The sequence below is a fragment of the Humulus lupulus genome, unplaced genomic scaffold (assembly GCF_963169125.1).
Source record: "Humulus lupulus unplaced genomic scaffold, drHumLupu1.1 SCAFFOLD_77, whole genome shotgun sequence".
Taxonomy (NCBI): domain Eukaryota; kingdom Viridiplantae; phylum Streptophyta; class Magnoliopsida; order Rosales; family Cannabaceae; genus Humulus; species Humulus lupulus.
Window position 1 is genome coordinate 1 of NW_026908821.1, and position 25,140 is coordinate 25,140.

The window sequence follows — 25,140 nt, forward strand, 5'->3', positions numbered from 1 at the left end:
ACTAACTAGCACTCAAAATATGCACAAAAAGGGAGTTACAAATTTGTAATTGATTAAAAAAAAAAAGAACAATACCTCCTAGCTTCTTGCAGCTCTCTCGTGGGCTGGTGCCATGGCGAAAACAAGAGCAAAGGTGAAGGGGAAGCTGAAAGTTTCTGCTAAGAAGAAGAAGAAAAGAGGTCCTAATTCCACTGCGGATGTGAAAAAAGCTAAATCCATGGAAGAAGTTTTAGGAATTGAGCCTCTTGAGTTCACAGACGATGATGAAGGTGCGGAGGAACATTGTGAAGATCCTGGCTTACAGGATGTGTTTCAGGCACCTTTGTCCCCGAGGTCCTCTCTGAAAGTAATTCAACAGCAAGAAGATATTCGCTCTGATTTTGCTTTCTTCCTGGAAGATAATCAGAAATGTTCGAATGCTTTATCAAAAGGTCTTCCTGCTACACCTCATGTCCTCAGATCTGGGAGTGTGGTTAGGAACTTGGAAATATCTTTTGCGAAGTCGGAACAGGCTAACAAGATTAAAATCAATATGGAGGATATTGAAGAGGAGATTGCTTACTGGAATTCTTCGATAGTATGTTATGTACTGGGAGCCAATCCGTCTCTCTCTGTTTTGGAAGGTTTTGCAAGGCGTTTATGGAAAGACAAGGTGGATAAGGTTGGTATGCTTTCATATGTAATTTTCTTGATTAGATTTGATTGTATTGAGGATAGAGATGCTATACTCACGGGAGGATACATTTTCTTCAATAAGAGGCCTGTCATTATGAAGGCTTGGGATCCAAATACTAATTTCAAGAAAGAAGACATTCGAACAGTTCCAATTTGGGTTCAGTTGGATGATCTGGAATTGAAATACTGGGGTCAAAAGTCTCTTTTCAAGATTATAGGCCAAGTGGGGAAGCCACTGATGGTTGATGCGGTTACAAAAGAGAGAGATAAACTCAGCTGTCCTCGTGTTCTTATTGAAGTCTCTCTTCAACAGGAATTTCCATGTTTCATTGAATTTGAGGATGAATTTGGTTTTAATGTCTCTGTAGGAGTTACGTATGAATGGAAACCGATCATTTGTGGTCATTGCAAAGGTATGGGGCATGCTACTAATGATTGTAGAAGGAAAGAGGGCAGGAAGCAGCAATGGATTGTTAAAGAAGAGAGTAAGAAACCAGAGAGGGTAGAAAAGGCAGAGGCAGTTAAACCTGCTGTTGATGAGTTTCAGCCTGTTACAAAAGGGTGGAGGGTCAAAGCCAAAGAACCTATGGCCTGCCCTTCCACTACGAATTCTTTCCAGGCTTTATCAGATCCTAATGCCTCAACAAGTGCTGTGTCAGGGGAGAACCAGAATGAATCCACAATTCAAGGAGATCAGAAGCTAACTGTGGAAGAATTGGCGAATACAGGAGGGGGGGGGGGGGGGGAGCCTCCTCTTTCCAATGGATAAGATCATATGTTGGAACGTCTGAGGGATCAATAGCCAGCAAAAGCAGAATGCAGTAAGGCAATTTATTGTCAACCAGAAAGCTAATTTAGTTGGTCTTCTTGAGACGAGGGTTAAGGCTCCGAAGCTTGGAGCCTTGTATGTACATATGTTCTCAGGTTGGTGCTTCACATCTAATAGTGCGTGGCACAAAGGAGGAATAATTATAGTTGCTTGGAATCCTTTGAGATTCAATGTAAGTATTCTCAGTTGCTCAAATAAGCTTATTCACTTGTTTGTTGCTACTGTGGATAATAAGCATAGATTTTTCATTACATTTGTCTATGGCTTTAATGATGAAGAAGGAAGGAAAAGTTTGTGGAAAAGTTTACAGGAATTGGCAAGAGCAGATCCCTGGGTAGTGCTTGGGGACTTTAATGACATCCTGAACAGAGATGAAAGAGTTGGTGATAGAGTAAGACATAGCTCTACTAATGCTTTTATGAACTGTGTCACATATTGCCAACTGGAAGATGTTAAATTCAGTGGGAATTTCTTTACTTGGAGTAATAAACAGCAGGGATCGGATAGAATTTACTCCAAGATTGATAGAGTTCTGGCAAATCAAGCTTGGATGGATAGCTTTACAACTGCTGAAGCTATTTTTCTTAATGAAGGTCTTTTTGATCACACTCCAGCAATTTTAACTGTGTATCCTGATATTCCAAGTGGTAAGAAGCCTTTCAAGTACTTTAGGATGTGGTCTTCCCATCCTCAGTACCACCAGGAAGTGAGTAGGGTGTGGCATCAGACTGTTAAAGGGACTAAAATGTTCCAAGTTGTGACTAAGCTTAAAGACCTGAACAAGCAGGGTTTTTCAGCGATTCACATTGCAGATTTGCAAGCTAGAGAGAATCTTAATGAATGCCAGAACAAGCTGCATAGAGAACCTTTGAATGTGGAACTACAACATCAGGAGTTGGAAGCTAGAAGACATTATGCTGGGGTGCATAAAGATTAGTGTTCATTCATGTCCCAAAAGTCTAAGATAACCTGGGTAAAAGAAGGTGATGAAAATTCTGCTCTTTTTCACTCCAGCATCAAGGAAAGAAGATGTCAAAACAGGATATTTTCTATTACTAATGCAGAAGGGAACATAGTGGAGGATCCTGCTGGTGTTACTGAAGCCTTTCTATCCTATTATCAGTCTCTATTGGGCACTCAAATGGAGAATAGACAGCCAGTTAAAGCTTCAATAATGGCTCAAGGCCCTGTGATCTCTAGTCAGCAGGCAGATCTGTTGTTAGCAGAATTTTCTAAAGATGAAGTTAAAAATGCTGTGTTTAGCATTCCTGGAATCAAAGCTCTAGGTCCTGATGGATACTGCAGCTATTTCTTTCAGGACAATTGGGAGTTGGTTGGAAATGAAATCTTTGAAGCTGTAGCATCTTCCCTGCATACAGGGCACTTGCTAAAATAACTTAATTCTACAGTTCTTACCCTTATTCCTAAGTGCAAATGTCCAAACACTGTAAGTGATTATCGCCCCATAGCTTGTTGCAATGTCCTATACAAAGTAGCTACAAAACTTATTTGCAGTAGACTTAAAGTCATCCTTCCAGAGCTTGTGGCTCAAAATCAGGGGGGTTCATTAAAGGCAGGTTCATAGCTCATAATATTATGATCTGTCAGGATCTAATAAGACATTATGGAAGAAAATCAACTAGACCCAATTGCATGATAAAGCTAGATTTACAAAAGGCCTATGATACTATGGAATTGGGATTCTTAGAGGAGATGTTACATGCTTTTCAATTTCCTGCTAAATTCATTAAACTCATAATGAATTGTGTAACCACACCTAGGTACTCTCTAATGTTTAATAGATCTATGCATGGATTCTTTGCAGCAAAGAGAGGCTTGAGACAAGGGGAGCCAATGTCTTCCTTACTCTTTGTTCTTGGGATGGAATACTTGAGTAGAATTATGCAGAAAGTTGGGGAGAAGAAATATTTTCAGTTTCATGAAAGGTGCAGTGATTTAAAACTTAATCATCTAAGCTTTGCTGATGATGTGTTGCTGTTCTGCAAAGGTGACTTTAAGAGCATATATTTAATGCTGCAGGGGTTAAAGTTGTTCTCAAACACCTCTGGTTTGAAACCAAACATAAAAAAAACAGCTATTTACTGCAGTGGAATGAGTGAAGAGGAGATTAGAAGAGTTCTTGATGTATCAGGTTTCAGTAGAAATGACATCCCTTTTAAGTGTCTTGGCATTCCCATCTGTGCCAAGAGAATCTCAGCTGCTGAATGCAAAATCTTGGTTGAGAAGATGACAGCTCGAATCAAGACCTGGAGTTCCAAGAACTTATCCTTTGCAGGTAGAACAATATTGATTAATTCTGTGCTTCTGACTATTCATGCCTACTGGAGTCAAATCATGATTCTACCCAAGAAGCTTGTATCTGAAATTGAAAGCATTTGTAGAAGCTTTCTCTGGCAGGGGCAGAGCAATATGGTTGGGTCAGGAAGTGTGGCCTGTGAGAAGCTATGTAAGCCTAAGAAGGCTGGAGGAATTGGCCTTATGAACATTTCAGATTGGAACTGAGTTGCTTTGATTAAAAATGTCTGGTCAATTGCAACAAAGAAAGATAACCTATGGGTTAAGTGGGTGCATAATGTGTATATAAAACATGAGGAGTTGTGGGGTTACAATGCCCCATCTCAAAGCAGCTGGTACTGGAGGAAAATGGTGAACATTAAAGATGAAGTTAAACATCTAATAAATCCTGTGCAATTTACATTAGATACCTATCAAATTTCCTCTGGCTACAAGTTGCTTAATCAGGTACAGGAGAGATTCCACTGGAGTAAAGAGGTCTGGTGCAGGCTTAATATCCCAAAGCACAGCTTTGTGCTCTGGATTGCAATTCAAAATAGGCTAAAAACAAGAGAGAGGCTTCATAGATTCAACATAACTGAAGATTCAACTTGTATCCTCTGCAATGGAGCAGATGAAACAGTTGAACATCTGTTTTTTGATTGCTCTTTCTCTCAGGACTGCTTACAACAGTTGAAAAAATGGCTTGGATGGAGAGCTCACACAGAATCATTACAAGGCCTGCTTAGATGGATAGAAAGGTCCAAGAAGAGCAAGTTTCAGAAGAATGTTTTAGCTGCCTCTGTTGCAGCTCTGGTTTATCATTTATGGCAGGCTAGGAATAACAAACTTTGGCAATCAAGCATTGTGTCTCCTAAGCTGTTAGTCCAGGAAGCAAAATGGCAAATCAAAACTAGAATAACTTGTGTTATGCCTAGGCATGTAGCTCAAGGAGATATGGCATGGTTTGACTTATTGTAATTAGTTACTAATACTTTCTTGTATAGATTGCATACCGGCCTTATTTGAAAAAGGTGCTTTTAGGCTGTAAATTTGTTTGTGGAGTAATGAATTTCTGCTGGTTCATCCAAAAAAATAAAAATAAATAAATAATTCACTAACTAACATGAACACTTTTTTTTTTTTTGTGAAGATATCCTTTTTATAAACTGTTTTTAGTATTTATCTTCTTAACATGCATTATGACTATAAAAAGATTCACTATATATATATATATATATATGCTAAATAATTATGAATAATGTTCTTAATTAATTACCGGATTATTGGCCACAACACCACCATCAATGAGATGGAATTCTTTAACTTGACCATTGGAGGCTTTGGTTTCAAAAGAATGAGGTGGGAGATAGGTTGGAGCAGCTGAGGTTCCAATACATACATCTGACAACAAAGCATTTAGGCTGGAGTTCCTTTTTCCCTAAACCAAATCATATATAATAGAGAAATTAACAAGCTAAATCACTTGGAAAAAGTAAAATTGTAAATAAATTTAGGAGTAATGCTAGATACTTTCTCAATTCACACACTAAAAATACACATTATGATCATATTTAGTTATATAATTAAGATTAATTATATATCATTTCAGCGTGTAGAATAGACGTGTATCTAACAATGTTACTCAAAATTTTAAATAAATAATGTTGTTATGTATTTACAATTAATTAATTAGTATACCTCATAGGTAGAGAAGACAGTAGGTTGGAGACGGTTGATGTCAAATGTTGGAATTATGACATTAGCAAGCGTTTGGTTCAACCTCACATCACCAAATTTTTCTCTCAGCAGATTATGCAAATACTTCCCGTCGTATTTTGGTCCAGTCAGAGACTTAACCTTACTAATAAGATGACCTGTATGCTTATGCCTATACATATAGGTATATATATATATATATTAATTTTACTGTTATTCAATAAAGTTAGGCAGTTGGCATTTATGACTTATGAGTAATATGTATGAGAATTGCCTGGGCTGGAAAGTGACAAGTGGTTATTACTACGTATCATCGTTGTTTGTACCATTCAATATCAACTCAAACATATTTGAATTAAATAAAATGCCACTATGTACCTCCAAATAGCAATATTCAATATATATATATATATATATATAGAGAGAGAGATATAATTGTTAAGGGATAACGTTGGTGTCCAATACTATAAGGAGGTGACATATTGCTATTGATGCAATTCAATATCGGGTTCCATATACTTGAAATTAGTAAATATTATGGGGTATCGCTAACCAATCGTGAAGTGCCACTTCATATAGTGTTGGAGACCTTAACGTGTCAAATATCAATACTTATATATATATATATATATGGAAGACTTCTCAATGGTTACTACACATAGAAGTGTACTAACAATTATGATGATGTGGCAACATAGTGACTTAGTATAGCAAGTCACCAACAGGTAAATGCTTTTTTTCTACATTAACTTCAAATTTAGATATGTTTTTTTGCCGTAATTAATGTTGTTTCCAACCAATGAGAAACACTAGCTATATTTAAAAATTGACATGTATTTGAAAAATGAAAAGTTTACAATATTATGTTTTCATAATATATACATGTTTTTCATTATATAACCTTTCCAACAATTTGAAAAAAATCAAAATTTAAGTTTAGAAATATTAATTAAAAACTATAAATATAGACAATTGATCTTAATCCAGTAATTAATATTAAAATAACCATCCATGATGAGTAGTAACCATTAAAAAAAAAAATGCACCTATATATATATAAATATATATATGGTCCACATCTCACTACAAGAATTTTGTGTAAATATTACGGTAAGATATTACATATTTTTTAAAGTGCTATTATTGACTTAGCTCTAAAACATACGGAGGCTCTAAAACATACGGAGGGAAGTTTTTGGCGCCATGTGAATTAGTAATGGCGCTTTACTTTTCATTTTTTTTCACTCAACACTCTAATCTGAGAAGCCCTAAGCCGCCACCCTCTCCTCCTCTCACTCCTATCCTTTATTCTTCTTTTTCTTCATTTCCTGATTCCCCTCAACCTCTTTTCTTTGGTTCTCTCTCTCTCTTTGCTACCTCAGGGCCTCTCATTTCTACTCACGCCCTCCTGCTTCGAAACCATCCCCACTTCACTCTCTCTTGGAAGAATAGGTGACGGCGCCTAGCGGAGGCGGAGGCAGAGGCGAGGTCACGGGTTCGACGCTGCGTGGGTCTTCTTCTCCTCAGCACACGACGAAGGCGAGATCTGGTATGTTTCCTCTCAACTTATTTTTGTTGCTGTTGGTTGGTTCATGGTAGTCGAAGGCTTAGTATGGGATATTTTAATTTCTTTATTCTCATTCTTTCTCTCTCTCTCGAATTTCTTCTCTCAGCGATGTACCTTTTCTCTTCTCAACCCTATCTCCCTCACATCTATCTAACCTCTCAACTCCATCATTTTTCACATTTCTCTCTTGTAGGTGGCTGGCGCGGGAGACTAGACGGAGGTGGTGACGAGGACTCGGAGGTGCAGGAGCTTGAAGATTTCTGTCTCTGATTTCATCATTACAAGTCCGGCAGTGTGCAGGGTCGAGCGTGGGACTGGGCTTGTTGGTGGAGAGCGAGACAGAGGAGGTAGACAATTGGAGTTCAGGTTTCGTCCCTGAAACACCATCAAACACATTTGATAGATTACTAAATGCATAATAATAGGGTACTCTTCCTTGTTGTTACATGTTTCTTAATTACAGTTAGTGAGGAAAACCATTGACATAATTATGATGAACTATATGTTTAGGCGTTCTCAGTTTTTGTTATTGCCTTTAAGTAACTACTAGTACTAGTCATGGTGTCTTTCCTTTGAACTACACTGATGGTTGAGAAAGAACTTTTTCTTCACATAATAATTATAAAACCATTGTATTGCTAAAAATGAAAGCTTTGGGACTTTATTTATATTTGGGGGAGATTGAAAATTTGAAACTGTTTGCTCGGATAGTTATTTCAGAGTGTTTACTACATAATTTGATGTTGGGTATTGGGTTATTAGGATTGGTAACTCTGTTTCTTTCATTGTTAGTTTGGTTGTGATTTAGTTGAGAAGATTATATTTCAAACAATTTGGTCCCGAGTTCTGATGGTGGGAGTTTTGTCTTTTCTTGACTGAATTTGCTTCTGGCATATCTGATATTACTTTAGCCATATCTGTTTCAAGCATTCCTTTTCAAGGTTCTGTTAGGTCTCTCTCTCAGTCCCTTTTCAACGGTATTTCTTTTAGGAGAATAAAAGATTGATTGAATTTCTTAACTTGACATTGCTTTTGGTAGAATGTCATTATCTTCCTTGTGGCTGCTGTATTTGATAATACAGATTGTTGGCTGATGTGAATTTTACTGTATTTAGTAATGTATTCTAATTTATGAAAAAAGAGGGTTGGTTTCATTCACCTGGGTTTTCATGTCTGGTCTGGTTATATCATAAAGGCTATAAATTTGTATGTAATTGTGATATTAACTGTATATCTGGGTCACAGAAAAACGTAATTCATCAATTTTCTGAAAAAATTGATTCTTGTATTGATAATCGCCCTGTTTGTTCTTGTTATGGCTATAGGATGAAGATCTTATCTTTTTCACCCTCGGAACCTCATGAACAGCTGCAAGACAATAATCATGTTGTATATCCAGAGGAGAAGATGAGTTTCTAAATCTTTTGAGATCAAGCATATCTAGAGGAAGCAGCTTTTAGGTATCTTGTTGTATATCATGTACATGCATAGAAAGTTTGGTTTGACTTTAACATAAAAAAGGTTCCATATTGGAAAAGAAAAGGGTTTATTCTGTATAGCAATTAACTTAGAAAAACACACATCCCACGAGCTTGTTAGTGTTTGATTCATTGTTGTGTGCCATTACATATTTGATTGAATGAATTTATCATCATCAAATTGATTTCAATAACTTTGAAGCTAAAATATTTCACTGCTTTATCTTTAGCTTGTCTTTTTCTTAGTGTCTTATCCTTTTAAGAAATCATGTAACTACTTCCTTGTATTTTTTCTTTATATAAATAGTACAAGTGAATACAAGTAGTGTTGTTTCTTTTTAAATCCCTGTTGTTCGTAAATTTTAAGTGCAACTCTCTAATTTTTGGTTCTAGTTTCATGTGATTAGAAAGGCCCTCTTATTAGTTTATCTTGTTTTTTAATTTTTGGTTCTAATTCAGTGGTTGAATCGTTTCACACACTTTTATGTTTTCTTTTTCTTGTATAACAGAAATCATATTTGTCTTTTTTTCTTAGGCCCTTTTTCTTGTAGGACCTTTATCGAATTACTTAAGTTTCTCCCTTCACACATCTTACTTAGCCAAAATGTTATAAAATTGGATGAGTTCCTCTGTTTACTGTTCATATATATTCTTTAATAAAGGGGTTGAAAAATGGTTGATGCTGAAATGTAACTAATGGACAACCTTGCTGCAATGTAAAAGGGGTTGTATAAACTTGTTTTATTGTAAGCTTTGTTGCTCTCTCTGATTATAGGGCATTGGCATTTGTGCTTGTGCTGCATCAACTGGTTTTCCAGTTGGTTAAAAACTTTGATTAGAGTCATTAGATTTTTGACATAACCACTGCTGGGACATAAGTTCAATGATGTTATTTTCTATAACCAGGTCAAATAGAACAGGTCCTCTGTTATCCTTGATTGAAAACATGAACTTTTTTCAAAAGGTTTTGCTTTTGATATATGTTTGTCTTTGGCTTTGAAAAAAAAGTTCTGTTCATGGGAATAATTTGTTAACAGTTTCCAATATGCTAATTGTGAGATTTTTCTTATGCTAAGGTTAAGGTGGAAACTTTACAGAATCTGTTTCTCACTTGGTAGCTTAACACCTTTCATGTCAGGTGCCCCTTTTGAGATGGAAGAGATTTGCTTTAGTTGCAGCAATGTGCATTCTCGCAGTTCGAGCAGTGATTGTTCAACTAGCTTTTTTTCTTCACATGCAGGTTATGTTATATCTATTCCTCTTGTTGCAAGCCAAGTTGAACTTTGCATGTCTCTTTCTACTCATACTATGCATGATCCAAACATTCTTATTTCTTGTGCCCAAAGCTGATTGTCTTTTAATAAAAATAAGTTTTCATTATGCCATTTATTGTATGGATATAAACTAAAAATAACTAAATCATGCATGACATAGATATTAAGAATGTAAATGAAAAGGAACATGTATCATATAAATAGAAGGGGAAGGAATAATGTTTATTTGGGTATCTGTTTTACCAAATAGTTGCATATTTTAGCCATTTGTTACTATGATCATGTAAATTATAATAGTAATGCGTTTCAGATTTCAATAATTTTTTTTTTTAAATTGAAAAGATTTCAATGATTCCAAGTACTGAAATATGCATTGATTTTCAGACCCATGTCTTTAAAAGGCCAGCTGCCTTCTCAAGGCCTCTCATATTTGCAACTGCATTTATGAGCTTCTTCTCAGTTGTTATAGCATTATTTAAGGTATCAACTTTTGTTTTTTTTCCATGGAACTATGTTGTGTGCTTTCCCTTTCTGCTTGATTAGTACTGTGAATGTTGATTTTTTTATATGTATTTCCTTGATTAGGTATTGGGACACACAATTTTGGCTTCAATACTCTGGACTAATGCCAAGTCGGTTGATTTGAGCAGCAAAGCTGCAATAACATCGTTTTACATGTTCATATGGAAGGTAAATAACTATGGTGCCAAATTTAATTTGTTTGGCGCTCAGTTTAGTTTAACAAAATTGCAAAAATAATATTTTAGATCAGGAACCTATTTTTAGATCAGAAAGTACTTAAAAGGGAAAGAATACCCCATTTTTGTTACTTGAAAACAAAGCAGTTTGATGAATGCATAAAAGAAGGTTCTGAGGTATTGAGTTGTCTTCCTTTTGATTTCTATTATACTATATATCAGTCAACTGTGATTAATAATCAAGACATTTATAATAATAGCACCAAAGCTAGAGGACTGTTTGTTATCTAAAATTGCTTTTGTATTTTCTCATTTTCAATCTATCAGTTCTGATCTTATAATAAAAAAATTGTTTTAGAAAATAATGCTTATAATAAATGTCTTCTGAAGGATGTTTATGCAATTGCCCTGCTAACCATTGGGGGACATTCTTGTTGTTAGGATGCTGTCTCTGATCTTATCAAGGCTCATGAAGTTTCTCCTGATGATGAAACAATTGCAGAGGTCTTGAGGTGTGATTTCTTGTGAATGATCTTCTTGGACTTTGTTATAGCAGATTAACATCAATTGTTCCTTCTTTTTCTTTTTTTAACTAGCATATATTGTTTTAACAGGGATGCTGAGGAAAGATTACTGAAGGAGGGAGGTGCACCAAGAGGTTTGTTAATTTTGTACTTATTTTATTTTCAGTTGATGTTAGTTCATTACTTTGCATGAAGTTCGTATGAAGCTTTATGTTAAACTTTGTAAGTTTTATTTTACTATCCATATCTGTGTAACCTCTGTTTAGACTGTGTTTGTGACTATCTATAGAATTTATAACATTTAAATTCTTTTCTTTCTTTGTTTAAGATATATTTATTGTTAAATCTTATTTGTGTATATCCTAAAACTAAAAAGTAAACAAAGGAACAAAATAGATCTAAACTTGTCTAGAAATATTTGGTTTATCACTTCATAATGATGCTGATTTCGGCTAAATTCTTCATGCTATTACAGGATGATGACTTGGAAAGCCTCAAATTTTTGATAAATTCTGCTAGATGTTAGGCACCCAATAAAAGGTAAAAAAAAAATGAATAAATGAAGTTGTGGGTAGTGTAAAAGATTTTCTTGAAGGTGAGTTATATTTTGTGGTTAAAGAGTCTCAGTGGTCTCTTGAATACACCATTAATTTGTTTGTGGGTCTTTGTATTGCTGATGCACACTAGTATGTTGAATAACTAGAATGAATCTTTATTGATACCAAAACCATATTACAAGGGGTTCCAAGACTTATTTTCCTTGGATTATATTTCTTATGAGAATAGTTTCATTTTTGTTAGCATGCAGTTTTATATTTGTTGCTTATCTTTATCTATTTATTTTTCAGAGTGTTTGAACAAGTTCCCTCGAAGGACTAGTACACCATCTAGGGTTCACAGTCAAGCACAACAAGCTGAAGAATAGCTACAACATCAGCAACAGCAGCAGCAACAATAGCATCATCCAAACTATAGTTTGAAGTAAAAAATGTTCAAGATTATAAAACTTTATTATGTTAAGTTTTCAAATTTAAGTTAGAACTAAGATCTCATGAAGTAGACACATTCATGGTTCGAATTAGTTATTGTTTAATGTAATACTTATGGTTTATCAATTTATTGAGAATTACATTTTATGATTAATTTTGATTTTGTTTATCAAAATACAATAATGAAAATCTTTTAATTAAAAAAAACCATACAAGTATACTTATCAAAAAATAATTTAAAATATATTATCCACACTAAAGTAACAATTTTATTACTATATGTTATGATTTAAAAATATATTATAAGCGTAAAAAATCGTTATGGTTTATATAATATAACAAACTAAAAATGTTATCAAAATAATCAAATGTAACAGTTGAAAAATGTTATGAAAAAATACAAGATTAAACTTCAAATTTATAACCAAAAACTCTATCTAAATGTTATTATTTGAATATTATAGCACCTAAATATGTGTTATTGAATAGTTTAAGATAACACCGAACATAACATTCAAAAACTGTTATAGAAAAGACTGGATTTTTAATAACAGGGGCTATGTTAGCATTTTCAGAAGTGCTATCAATAGTCCCGGATAGCAGTTTTTAAGTGTTATGAATACTGTTTTTTCTTGTAGTGTCTTGTTCTACTTAAGATAAGTCTCATTCCATCTACAACTGTCGGAACAATTATTAGTTTTACCGAATGATTTTTAATCATATAAAATTAAGATCATGAAACATTAAATTTAAATTAAAGTAGATAAAACTAAATTCAAATACATAATAAAAGTACCGTTGAGGAAAGATAAGAGGACAGTGTTGGAGGTAGAAGTCGACGATGTCTTTGGCAGCAAATAATGGCCTTTTGTTTCGGTCTGGGGCTGTAATCATGGCAGTAATGAGTCCACCTGTGCTTGTTCCCGCAATTACATCAAAATAGTCTGCAATTCTAGCATTCTTGTCATCCTCCACTTTCTGTACCAAATATCCATCTTTTAGATAATTTGTACGTACGTAGCCATGCATAATGGTCTAATTAAATATATTTATTTATACCACCTGAAGCTCAGATTCTAAGAAGGCAAGGATAGTCGCCGGAATAATTCCTCTTACTCCACCACCGTCGATGCTAAGAACAGTGATCACATTTCCATACAGCGGGGACGGTAGAAACGATTTGGTTCTCTTCATATCATATATATATATATGTGTTAGAAGAGAAAAAAATGGAATTGATTGGGGAATTCAAGAAATTAAAAGTGAAATATTTTTAGACAAATATAGTGAAAGAGCGAGAGAATATATAATGCTAGGAAAATTCCCAACTATTTTTATTTAACATCAGTACTATAAATTCAAAAGGAAATTTCTGAGTGTGAGAGTCTCTCGGAGTTGGATAATTTGGATTGGTCGCTCATTTATTTGGGTTGTTGGCTGGAATTGGTCAATTCAAAATTAAAGTCTTGTGGAAACATTAAATGAGTTATGTACGTAGTTTTACACTGATAGATACATAAACACGTACAGTCATAGTCTCCGAACTGTCTCACCAGTAAACAATTGACATGTGTATCCATTTTTATTTATCCTACGTTAGTACACTAGTTCCGTTTATATGAATCTGTTAATTCATTTATTGAGAAAAGTAAATTATCAGTATATTGCAATAGAAATATTTTATATTTATTTAAAAAAAATCATGCCTTATACATATTTAAATGAATTATTTTAATATTTTATTAAAATGTATTTTTGATTAATTTTTATTAATTTACATAACTTATAATAGATTTTTGTTTTAATTTTATAATTATATATATCTTTTGGATAACCTGCTTTCTTTCCTTTTTATTTGTAAAAATAATAATTTGTTTTCTTAGTAAAACGTATTGAAGAAAACATTATGTTATATAATTTGTTGTCAAGATTTTCATTTTAATTTTTTATACCAATAATAAAAAGAAAGCGTGAGTCTAAATTATTTTCAATTTTAATAAAAAAATATAATTAAAATCTTATTATAGAACATACTAATTATTGGAAGAAAAATAAAACTTAAAAATGATTACAAATTTTAAACAAAATTAACATTATTTTCTAGTCTTTGTAAATAAATAAACAAACAAAAGTTTGAGTAATATAATTTTAATAAAAAATATATTTAAATAGTTTTGTTATAGGGAATAGTATGTTTAAATCGTTGCTGACATATTAGAAATATAAAATAATAATTCCCAAAAAAGAGGAATTATTTTGTTGAAAAAATTACAATAAAAAATAAATTAAAATTTTTTAAATCGTTCAATAAAATAATTTATTTAAATATGACATGACCATTTTAAAAAAAAAATTAAACATTGAATATTTCTACAACTATATAATGAGAATTTACTTTTTGCAAGTCAGTACCAAGCTAACAGATTCATACAAACAGAAATAACTACTAACGTGAAATAAATAAAATGGACAAGTGTCGATTGTTGCTAATTTTAGGAGAAATGCCAAATATAATATTTTATTTAATTAACATAATCTTAACTAAAAATAAGAAAGAAAAAAAAAAGTAAAGTTGCTAACGGTGGACAACATTGTCAAAAAAATAAAATTGAATATATAAGATTTGGTTGACTTTGGGACCCACATAAATATAAACAAGGCTAGGAGACGTGACATCATCCCTCCAAATAATTTCTAATAGGCTTTGTAGAAAAGGTTTTAATGTCTTATGGCTATATTGTACGACATTAAATAGGGACGTTTGTTTTCTCTATATTGTAAACGAGAGAATAAAACAAGAGAGTGTTTGTTGTGATTGATTATCAAGTTGAGCTTCTTATATAGAGAGCTGAGACTCAAAGGGTATAGTCGGTTACAATTGCTAACATAATTAGGGCTGGCCCGTTAGCATTGTGGGCCCAAGAATTTTTTTAATATTTTTGCAATATTTATATATAAAATGATATTTTTTATAAAATTATGAGGTCTTTTTGTATAGAAAAAAATAACATTTTAAAAAAAATTGGACCTTTTTATTTGGGAGTCCTAAACACAGGCCTGGCCTGCCAATATCTAGGGCCCGACCCTAAACATAATATAAACATGGTAAACTAACCATCTTAACCAAACTACCAAACTTATATTCCTAACATGGGGGTTTTGTTTTCAACTTTAATTGAATTCTATATCCACCATTTATTTTGTTTCCATATTTTAGTTGACATATATATATATATATATAAATAAATAGGATTTAGTTCCCAAGAAACTAAGTCTAGTCTACGAAGATATGGCCTCCTCTCCTCATGGTCAGTTGTATGTTACTATAGATGTTGCGTAAGTTAGAGGAGTGAACAATAGAGTGATTATCATAGATTTCTAGAGGTGTTGTTCCCAAATTTGGTGAGTTATATGTGATATATAGGATGGAATTAAGTTAACCTAAGATTTAAAGTGCCAAATTTTTTACATCATATCAAACTATTTGGTGTCTACAAAACTACATAATGCCAAAAAAAATTAGAGCTGGAAGATTTATTTACTCTCCAAAATTAATATATATATACAGGGGACGACTACAGTGGAGGTAAGCATTTACATTCACCGGTAAGGGTGTCTCTATTTTTTGCAAGTGAAAAAATTATAATCCAAATTTTTTTATATAATGGTATACATTATAGTTATTTGAGACATTCCAACCGTTATTAGAAAATTCAGAATAATTTACGGTACTAAAAACAAACTTTAAAATAACTTGTTTCACACGTATAAAACAAGCTTCAAAACAATATGTTTTTTTATTTTTAGCACTGTAAATTATTTAGAATTTCCTAACAATTTGTGGGGATTATGAATAATTAAATTATACACCGTCATATAAAAAAATTAGATTGTAATCGATCCATGTATCGAAAACACAAAAAATAGATTGTTTTTAAGCTTGTTTTATATACCCGCTCGAAACAAATTATTTTGAAAAAAAAATCAGCGCTGTAAATTATTCGAAATTTTCTGAAAAATGGTAGGATGCCTACTATAATTACAATATACACCGTCATATAAAAAAATTAAATTATAAATTATTCCCGTGCTAAAAATAAAATCACATTTATTAGTGGGAATACATCTACGAATATATATATATATATATATAGAGAGAGAGTATTCACACTAAATTTATCCTACTTTTTCTAAATTAATTTATTCACGATAAATTTATTTTTGCTAAATTAATTTCTTTCTTACTTTTGTTTCTCAAACATAATTTATTTTTGCTAAATTAATTTCCACGTTTTACATGCATGTATATATAATAATTATTCTTGGGTGATTCTAGAGATTTTGCTTAATGATTCGAATTCCCAAACTAATGCTGGTGAGAATATAGACAAAGTTAATTAAAGCAAGTAATTCCAATTCTTTATTGAAAAATAAAATTTAAAAGTTACTTCTACACGCTTTACGTTTACTTATTAAAACTGAATATTAAAAAAAAAAATTCTTTTTCTTTTTCTTTTCCTTTGTGCAATATATACCAACAATCTACGTTTATATCATCCACAAATTTTAAATATTCCCCAAAAAGTAAAAAAAAGCAATGTGAGTGAGTGTTATTATTGGAAAAACCTTAGCCATGTGTAATGAAACTCATCATCTTTCCAGTACAGTTATAATTTGAAAGAAAAAAAACAAGTGATGAGATCGATTTGACTTGATATACAAGGAAACGTTAAATTGATTGGACGTTAGATTATTAGTCACTAATCTCATAAATTATGTATACTCAAAAGGCCACAAATTGAATTAAACAGAGTAAAATAATTTATATGTTTTACGTAGCTATTTTCTATAGCGTTTCAGCAAAAAATGCATGCATATGCGTGCCCTAGGTGGGGTAATACATTGAAGAAGGCTAGTTTTTTTTTTGGCAGCTACTAATTAATTTAGAGTAATTATTAAATGAAGAAAATAACAAGAATAATTGAAGAAAGAAGTGAAATAAGAAATGTGATATAAAGTGAATTAATCCAATATATATATATATATATATGGGGAGGCTTCGGTGCAGCTAGGGCTCGGTTTGAGTATTTAAATAATTTTTTTTTTTTTATGATAATGTACGTTGTTGTTAATTAAGATATCTTGTAAATTTTCAAAAAATTCCGAATAATTTACGGTGTCGAAAACAAGATTGTTGCACTCGTGTCTGTTTTTTGTATGCGTGTGTAAAATTCAATTGTTTGAACCTTGTTTTCGGCACCGTAAACTATTCGAAATTTTTTGAAAATTTACAGGATGTATTAAATGACAACAATGTACAATATTATAAAAAAAATTGAAAAAAAAAAATTATTTAAATGTCTGAACCGTATATTGACTTCACCGATGTAACCAAAAAGTTGACTGCACTGAAATACTACTATATAGTTGGAGACCTCCAATCCATAATGGGAAAAATGTTTGGATGGCATAGATGAAGCAGAGAAAGCTGGTCCTAATTATAAAAGTCTCTGTCGTTTAGGGCAGCAAAGCAAAGATGACGACGCTACAAAAACAAACAACATTTCATTGTCATACCCCATCTCCTTAAACATTGTGCCATATCATATAAATATTAAAAAAGAAAACCATATGTCTTTATTTTTATATCAAAATTCTTAGCTATTTTATAATACAAAATTTGCCTAACGTTCGTCTTTATTAAATAGTTAATGGTTTTATGACAATATGTACGCGAAAATTTATAGAAGTTGACTACAAAGTGTTGTATTTTGTATATGATTACGATAACTAGTTTTAGTTTCCCGGGTATTAAAGGTGGTGTCAAACGCCACAGAAAAGTGACCTATTGTTAGTGTTTAATCTAATATGAGTCATATATTTTAACTTACTAAATATTATTGAATATAACTAACCAATTATAAAGTGTTACCTCATGTAGTATTAGATATCTTAAGTTACTAAATAACAACACTCTATTTCTCTTCTATATAAAAAGTGTGTAAATAACAGAAATTCTTAGTTGTAACGGTTTATTTTGTTAACTTTAACGAAATATTCTAAATATTTAACAGAACACAACTTTAAAATTAACTAAAAATAGGAGCAATACATAAGCGAGTACCCTTGAGTAATATTGGAGCCCAACCTCAAGCGAAAACCTGCTCAATAACCTACTCAAATCACTCACTCTCTCTCTCTCTCTCTCTCTCTCTCTCTCTCTCCCGAAGCTCCTTCTCTCTCTCTCTAGCTAGTCTCTCCCGTGGCCAAATAGCCGCCTTGCCATCGCTGCCAAACGCCACGCGCCGCCGTAGGAGATGCGCTGCCCCCAAAACCTCTAACCCTCGGAGCTCAGCCCCTCACGAGCCGCCTAAGACCCTCAAAGTGCTCGTCGAAGTTTATGCGATTTTGGGTTTTCCCAAACTTTTCGACCACTTTCCGCCCACCTCGAGCCACCACGAGATGAACCACCAACACCACCATATTCCTTGCATCCTGGGCTTCAAAACCCACTAAAAAATTAGACCCAATGGCCACTGTGGAGTGGTGGCGCCGCCACTTACTTCGGCCATTCTTTTAGGGCTCGCAATGCGAGTCCTAAAAACATTCTTTTAGGACTCGCAATGCGAGCCCTTAAAACATTCTTTTAGGACTCGCAATGCGAGCCCTTAAAACATCTGCAAGTCATAAAAAAATCTCAGTTTTTAAGGCTCTCAAATAGAGGACTCGCGCCCTGCGAGTCCTAAAAGCTTTAAAAAGCTTTTTTTGTAGTAGTGTTCGAATATGAAAAATCAAGGTAGATAGCAAGCCTTGTAGTCGTTAAAGGTTTTTGCATTCCAGATGGTCCAATCAAGCTCCCATTCTAGCTGAGATCTGTGAGCAAACCTAGCCACAATATGAGCAACAAAGTTTACCTCCTTTGTAATTTTCATGACTTCCCACTCTCTAAAACAAACAGTCCAGTTGAGGAACCCCTTTTATGCAGTTTTGTAACGCCATTGTCTGTGTTGACTGCCCAACAACTATCGCTCTGGAATAAATTGTGACTAGATTGAGTTTGTAGTTGTTTTAGCAGCTAGTAAAACCGTTACCTTTGCTTTCACCAAATTTTGGTCCGTTTGAGGAATTTGGGCAGCTAATAACTCTTCCCTCATGATCTCTACTGTAATGCCCCAAAATCCTTAATAAGGTTTAGAACCTTGATCAGGAGGGCGGGAGGGCCATAATTGATTTATTATGCCATTAAATGATTATATGCATGTTTATGTGAATTATATTATAATATGATGATAAATGCATGCATATGGGTCCATTTTTAATTATAAGGACATTTTGGTAATTTGGCCCGTTGAGGGCGTGATTGTGTATTTTCATGCATGTGGGTGAATTATGATTAATACCACATTATATGTTGATTTGTTCGAGCCATTATGTAACGACCCAAAATCACTAATATGGCTTAATGGCCTTGATTAGTGTGCCGGGAGGGCATAAGTGGCTTATGTGTGTGTTTATTAATTTAATGCATGATTATATGATAAGCATGCTTGTATGGTTATATGAATGCAAATGTGATTATATGCTATAATTGTGAGAACCACATTATCATGTGGGTAAATCTGCAGCATGCGGCTTGAGGCGATCCTAGGGAGCTAGTTAGCAAGAAGTCACAACGGGGCCTAATATTTTACTTGGGGCAAGTCAAGGGGGTATTTCAGGTACTAGATGATTATTTGGGTTATCAGGTCATGGAAATAAATAATTGGAGATATATCTGAGGTTAGGAAGTTTAGGCGAGAATACTGGGGAATTTTACCATTTTTCCCTCGGGGACGTTTCCGGTACCCCGAGCCTTGGGATTGGTTTAATTGCTTGAGGATAGATAGATAAAACTTAGAAAACAGTGGAAACATTAGAAACCGGCCCTACTCTCTCTCTCTCTCTCTTTCTCTGATTAGTGCTCAAAAGATGTCATTTTATCAAGTTTAAGTTCAAATTAAATTAAGTTTTGAATAATATTTTCTTGAATTTATTATGATATATTCTTTAAATGGAAAATATTAGTTTTAATTTAATTTAAAAATATTTTATATGAATTATAATGCATTTGAGCCTAATTAAAAGAAAAAGAAAAGAAAAGAAAAGAATTAAACTTGAAAAATGAGAGCTGAAAAATAATATTATTGTAGTTAACTTCTCTTTTTCATTCCAGGCCCAACACAGGCCCATGATTCCTACAGCCACATGCATCCTCCTTGCACCACGTGTCCCTGCCAACCTTAAATTCCATTCAGCTTCCTTTCCACCTGCATTGACCCATATGCACATATATGCATATCCTTCAGCATGTTAACGTGACCATTCCACAAAGGCCCAAATGCATATGAAAGCCCAACACACCATGCACCCAAGCAGCAGCTCCAACGACAAGCTTCACTCCAACGTGAACGTGACCAGCCCAATTCTCTTCTCAACAACATCACATGCCCCTCATCATTCCATGTCCAAAGGCCCAAGGCACCCAACGACCCAATCAAGGCCCAAGGCATTTTCTTCAGCCAAGGCTGCCTACGTGGCACTCTCTCATTGGTTGAAAATGGGTCAAAACCCTCTTGTGTCACCAGCCATGTTTTGTGGGTATTGGGCTTTGTAAATTGCTATTTTGAGCTTTATAGATTATGTTTTTGTGGTATTTTAGAAAAAGAGCATTTTGACTATACACAAAAATAACTAGGGTAATATTAATAATAAGATTTGATTTTTCAAAATCATATTTTATTATTAATATTTCAGATTTATTTTGTAAACCTCATTTTGTTGTTTAATTTCTTTTTAGTCATTTTCCCCATCTATAAATAGGGACACTTTCTTCACATTTGGTATGTAATTTTTAGAGTAGATAAACTATAGCAAAATTTCCACTCACTTTCTTCTCATATTTTCTTCTTAGAATTTTGTGAGAATCATGAGCATAATGGCCTAATCTTCCTAGGAAGGTTAGGAATGATTCCATATGCAAGTGATGTTATTTTGCTACTTTGATTTACTATGTTCTTAATGTAATATATTTGAGTTATTTATGTTCTTTCATCTCTATCTTTATTTTGCTATCTTTATTTACTTATGCTAATAGTATATATGATTAGTCATGCTCTTTCTATGTGCTTCTAATTAGAAAAAGTAATATTGATACATAATTTTATGTCTAATCTTCTATTGCATTATTGCCCTTGGGTATTTTGTCATTTTTAGATTTTTCATAAGATTAACTTTGTGCTTTTAAAGTAAAGAACTTTATAACTCAAATGGACTTTTGTTAGAAAAGAATATGGACTTTAATGTTAGATTTTCCAAGTAAATGTTGGGATGTGAACTATTTACTTGTGTATTTTTGTAAATCAAGTAACCAAGTAACTAAGCAAGCATATGGATGATTCTTGAAACCTTTCATTTTCTCAAACTCTTGATTACATCTTACATTTATTTCACTTATCTCATTTCATCACTTTATAAAAAATACAATACCAAAATCTCAAACTTCTTTCCATTTACAATTTTATTTACTTCTTGTTACTAACTTTTTGTGTTATTTTCTACTAACCTTTTGATTTTAGGTTACCTCCTTGTGGATCGACCGCCCGATCTTACTACAACTACCGCTTAGTGTAGCACATTTTGGGCGTTAAACACTCTCCTTCTCTCTCAAGGAAATCACTAAAAACTAATGGGATTTGGCTGGGAATTCAGTGGAAGCTAGGGAATCAAACTAGAAGCTAAGGTAAGCACTGAATTTCATTTTTTATCAGTTGAATATGAGGTTTTTGGGCTGGAATCTAAGAGTTCTTAGGTTCTTAATTTCAAGGTTGAATTAAGGTAGGAAGCTTGGGAGTTAGCTCAGAATTTGCTTAGAGAAGTGGTTCTGCAGTGGAGGTAAGCTCGAATTTATGATCTAATGGTTGAATTATGGTGTTTCATGGCTGGTTTTTATGTTTTTAAGCTTCTGGGTTTCAAAAATTAAAATGGGATTTTAATGAGTTTCTAAGCTAGGTTTTTGCTGGATTATGTTGCTAGAATCATGTTAGAAGTTTTGTGATCAATGGGCTTTGGAATTAGGATGGTTTGGAGTGGTTTTGAGCAAGGTTGGGATGTTAAAAATTGTGGATTTTCTGGGCACGAGGGGCTGGGCCGCGGCTCTGTTCTAGAGTGTCGCGGCTCTGCGAAGCAAAGAAGAGCCAAGGAGGCTCTGCAGTAGGGAAGCACCGCGGCACCACAGGGCAGGGCCGTGGTGCGTGTCTGTGGTCAGAGAGGCCTAGCCTCTGTTTTAAGGGGCGGGCCACGGCGCAACCCTTAATGGAATTTTTGGTTATTTGAAGGTTTTAAGCGCGGAAATCTAACCTAGGGTTCTCGGGATCGATTCCACCACCGTGCTTGGTGGAATTCGATGTCCCGGAAGCTAGAACTTCACCCAGAAACCTTTATTCGAATATTAATTGAATCCCTTATCTTGGTTGTGACTAGGTAAAGGCTTGGGCTCGGGAGACAGATCGTGCTCAAAGGGAATTTCTCGTAATCGAAGCGTTTGGAAATTAAAGGTAAGAAAGCTGCACCTGATTGTGGATTCATAATGGGACTAAGGGTTCCTCTGTTTGTATGCTCTATAGATGATGGTATTATACCATATAAATAGTAGACAAACGACCTAAGAGTGTCGGAGTTTACATTAGCTCTCAGGGCGCGACTCGCCCACTGGTAGCTGAGGACAGGTTATTATGCACTGAGCTCGGTTTAAGCGGGCCGGAGTCAGTGGGGTAAACAGAGGGTGCGACCTAAGGGTGTCGACCCTATTTATTGTGTAATCTGGTTGTTGTGGTTGATTATTGAATATGATATGCTGAATGGCTAAGTGTTAGCTTGTGAGTTCATGTGTTATGTCAATGAGTTACATGTTTATTAGAGATTGCTAAATGTTTAGACATGCTTAAAGAGTTTACGATTATTATCAGTACCTGTGTTATGATATTACGCTTTCTTGCTGGGCCTTGGCTCACGGGTGCTTCGTGGTGTAGGTAAAGGCAAGGGCAAGCTTGACCAGCCTTGATTCGGAGAGCTCTGGGAGCATAATGTACATGAATAGCTGCTCAGCCGCCACAGTTGAGGGGAGACAGGGACAAGAGAACCATAAACATCTGTTTTTCCTTTAGAATGGCTAGTGGTTGTTATACACTGGAAATTTTGTAAACAGATTTTTTGATGTTGTCTCTTTTGGGATCCCATGTATAAAATGTTTAATTATATAAAAAAGTATCTTTTGAAACCAAAACCTTTTAACCCTAGCGCACTAATGACTTTAGCAAACACGTTTTTAACTAGTTAACTTGATTAGCAAGCCCTGCACCTTTATAAATACACAGTGTAACGGTCTTGGCTATCCAGGGCGTTACACATTCGGCATGAGACGATCATGAAATGCAAGTTTTCAATTTGGTCATAACAGAGTTAGTTTCGGGGCTCGAGGTGAGTCTCAGAGTAATTTGGTGATTACAACATTGCTGGGAATTAAAGGGTAATGGAATATGAGTTATTAACATTTAAGAATATTGAGAATAACAGGAATTGGATGATGTTAATTATGATTAACGAAATAGGCGGGAAATGATGGTTTTGCCCTTGGTGGCCTTAAGAGGATTTGAAATGACCTAAGAGTATTTTAGTCTTTTCACCCTAAAGGATATATATTAGCCATTAGATGGCTGTGGAAGTAACCAAAATAGAGCAAATGTTCCTCTTTTCCCGTGCACCATTTCTCCACCTTTTCTCCTTGAATTTTTGAGCTTAATTTGGGGAATCAAGCTAGAGAACCAAGCCTTGAGGGTTTTGGGTTATGCTCTACCATTGAAGAGGGTGGTAAGCTGAGATTGAGGTGAGTTTCTGGCTATTAAAATCTTAGTTCTTGCTCTGTTTTCATTTGAGTTTCAGTTGGGTTTTGGAGTTGGAATGTTGAGAATTTGATTGGAGTTTTGTCTATGGTTACTTGGGTTATGATGCCTAGGACATATGTAGATGGTTTTTGGGTTCAATTGGGACTTAAAATGAGGTTTGGAAGCTTTAATTTATTTATAATGTTTTACAAAATAATTTTCGTGACATACTCGACAAAGTGCTGAAAATTCTAATTTCTAAACACCATCTGAAAGGCTATTTGGCCAAAATTAAATATTTTTTTTGTTTTACAGAATAACAATAAAAATAAAAGAAAATATATTATTTAATAAAGTAACATTATAAAAAATTTAATTTCACTAGTTACTCCTTTTGATTCCATGTGTTCATATACCCAAAATGCCACATTTGGATTCTCTTTCCATCTCTGTTCCCACCTTTTACTAATACTATTTCTTAAAAGGGTCTATGTACTTTTAGACTTTGTATTTTGACTTATTATTTGTTTTGATATTGTATTTTGACAAATTACTTTTTGGATTCTGTGTTTTCTAAAATAATTCAAATAGACCTCTAAACTCGATTTTGATCAAAGTTTTTTGAACTAAAATCACAAATAATTCATCAAACTAACAACTCAGAACAAAAATATAATCATTCTGCCTAAGAACTGTGTTGTTATATTCAAATTTTTATTCATCAAAATCAGATTTATAAGTCTATTTGAATAATTTTACAAAACATAGAATACACAAAATAATTTGTCAAAACACAAAATCAAGACAAATAATGGCCAAAACACAAAGTCTTAAAATGGAATAAACCCTTCTTAAAATCGTTTTCGGCAAATAATTTTTTAAATATTATTTTGTAAAATAATTTATCTAAAATATTATTCGGGAAAATATTAAATCTCAAATGTTTCTAATTTGAATATGAGATCTCAATAATAAATTACACAAATCGTGATCATATGTAATGTCGAACAAGTTAAGGTAAATACTCTATTTATATATATATAGACAAATTGTTACCCTGTTTTACCGGGACTAAAACAGAGGTTTAATCAATGTAAAGGTTTTTACGATTGATCCACGTGAAGATCAAAGAACCACTCCACTCCAAATCAAAGCCATAACATTTTGGAAAAAC

General features: G+C 33.7%; 2 protein-coding genes across 2 annotated transcripts; one reads left to right on the forward strand and one right to left on the reverse strand.

Moving 5' to 3' along the window:
* Window positions 1-3,276: 3,276 nt before the first annotated feature.
* Window positions 3,277-13,377, reverse strand: LOC133811956 (patatin-like protein 2). The gene is made up of 5 exons (XM_062246237.1): window positions 13,111-13,377; window positions 12,845-13,026; window positions 5,501-5,690; window positions 5,079-5,240; window positions 3,277-4,874 (listed from the first exon to the last, which is right to left on the reverse strand). The coding sequence occupies exons 1-5, from the start codon at window positions 13,240-13,242 to the stop codon at window positions 4,821-4,823; spliced, it is 720 nt and encodes a 239-aa protein (XP_062102221.1). The 5' UTR covers window positions 13,243-13,377; the 3' UTR covers window positions 3,277-4,820.
* On the forward strand, window positions 4,169-4,780 carry LOC133811961 (uncharacterized). Its single transcript, XM_062246248.1, has one exon. The coding sequence runs from the start codon at window positions 4,169-4,171 to the stop codon at window positions 4,778-4,780; it is 612 nt and encodes a 203-aa protein (XP_062102232.1).
* Window positions 13,378-25,140: the final 11,763 nt, after the last annotated feature.

Excerpts from the sequence above, each read along its gene's own strand:
- LOC133811961 (XM_062246248.1), top strand. The coding sequence starts at position 4,169 with ATGGTGAACATTAAAGATGAAGTTAAACATCTAATAAATCCTGTGCAA.
- LOC133811956 (XM_062246237.1), bottom strand. The coding sequence starts at position 13,242 with ATGAAGAGAACCAAATCGTTTCTACCGTCCCCGCTGTATGGAAATGTG. Across the intron at positions 13,027-13,110 it reads TCTTAGAATCTGAGCTTCAG|AAAGTGGAGGATGACAAGAA; the intron begins GTGGTATAAATA and ends TATTTGGTACAG. Across the intron at positions 5,241-5,500 it reads CTGTCTTCTCTACCTATGAG|GGAAAAAGGAACTCCAGCCT; the intron begins GTATACTAATTA and ends GATTTGGTTTAG.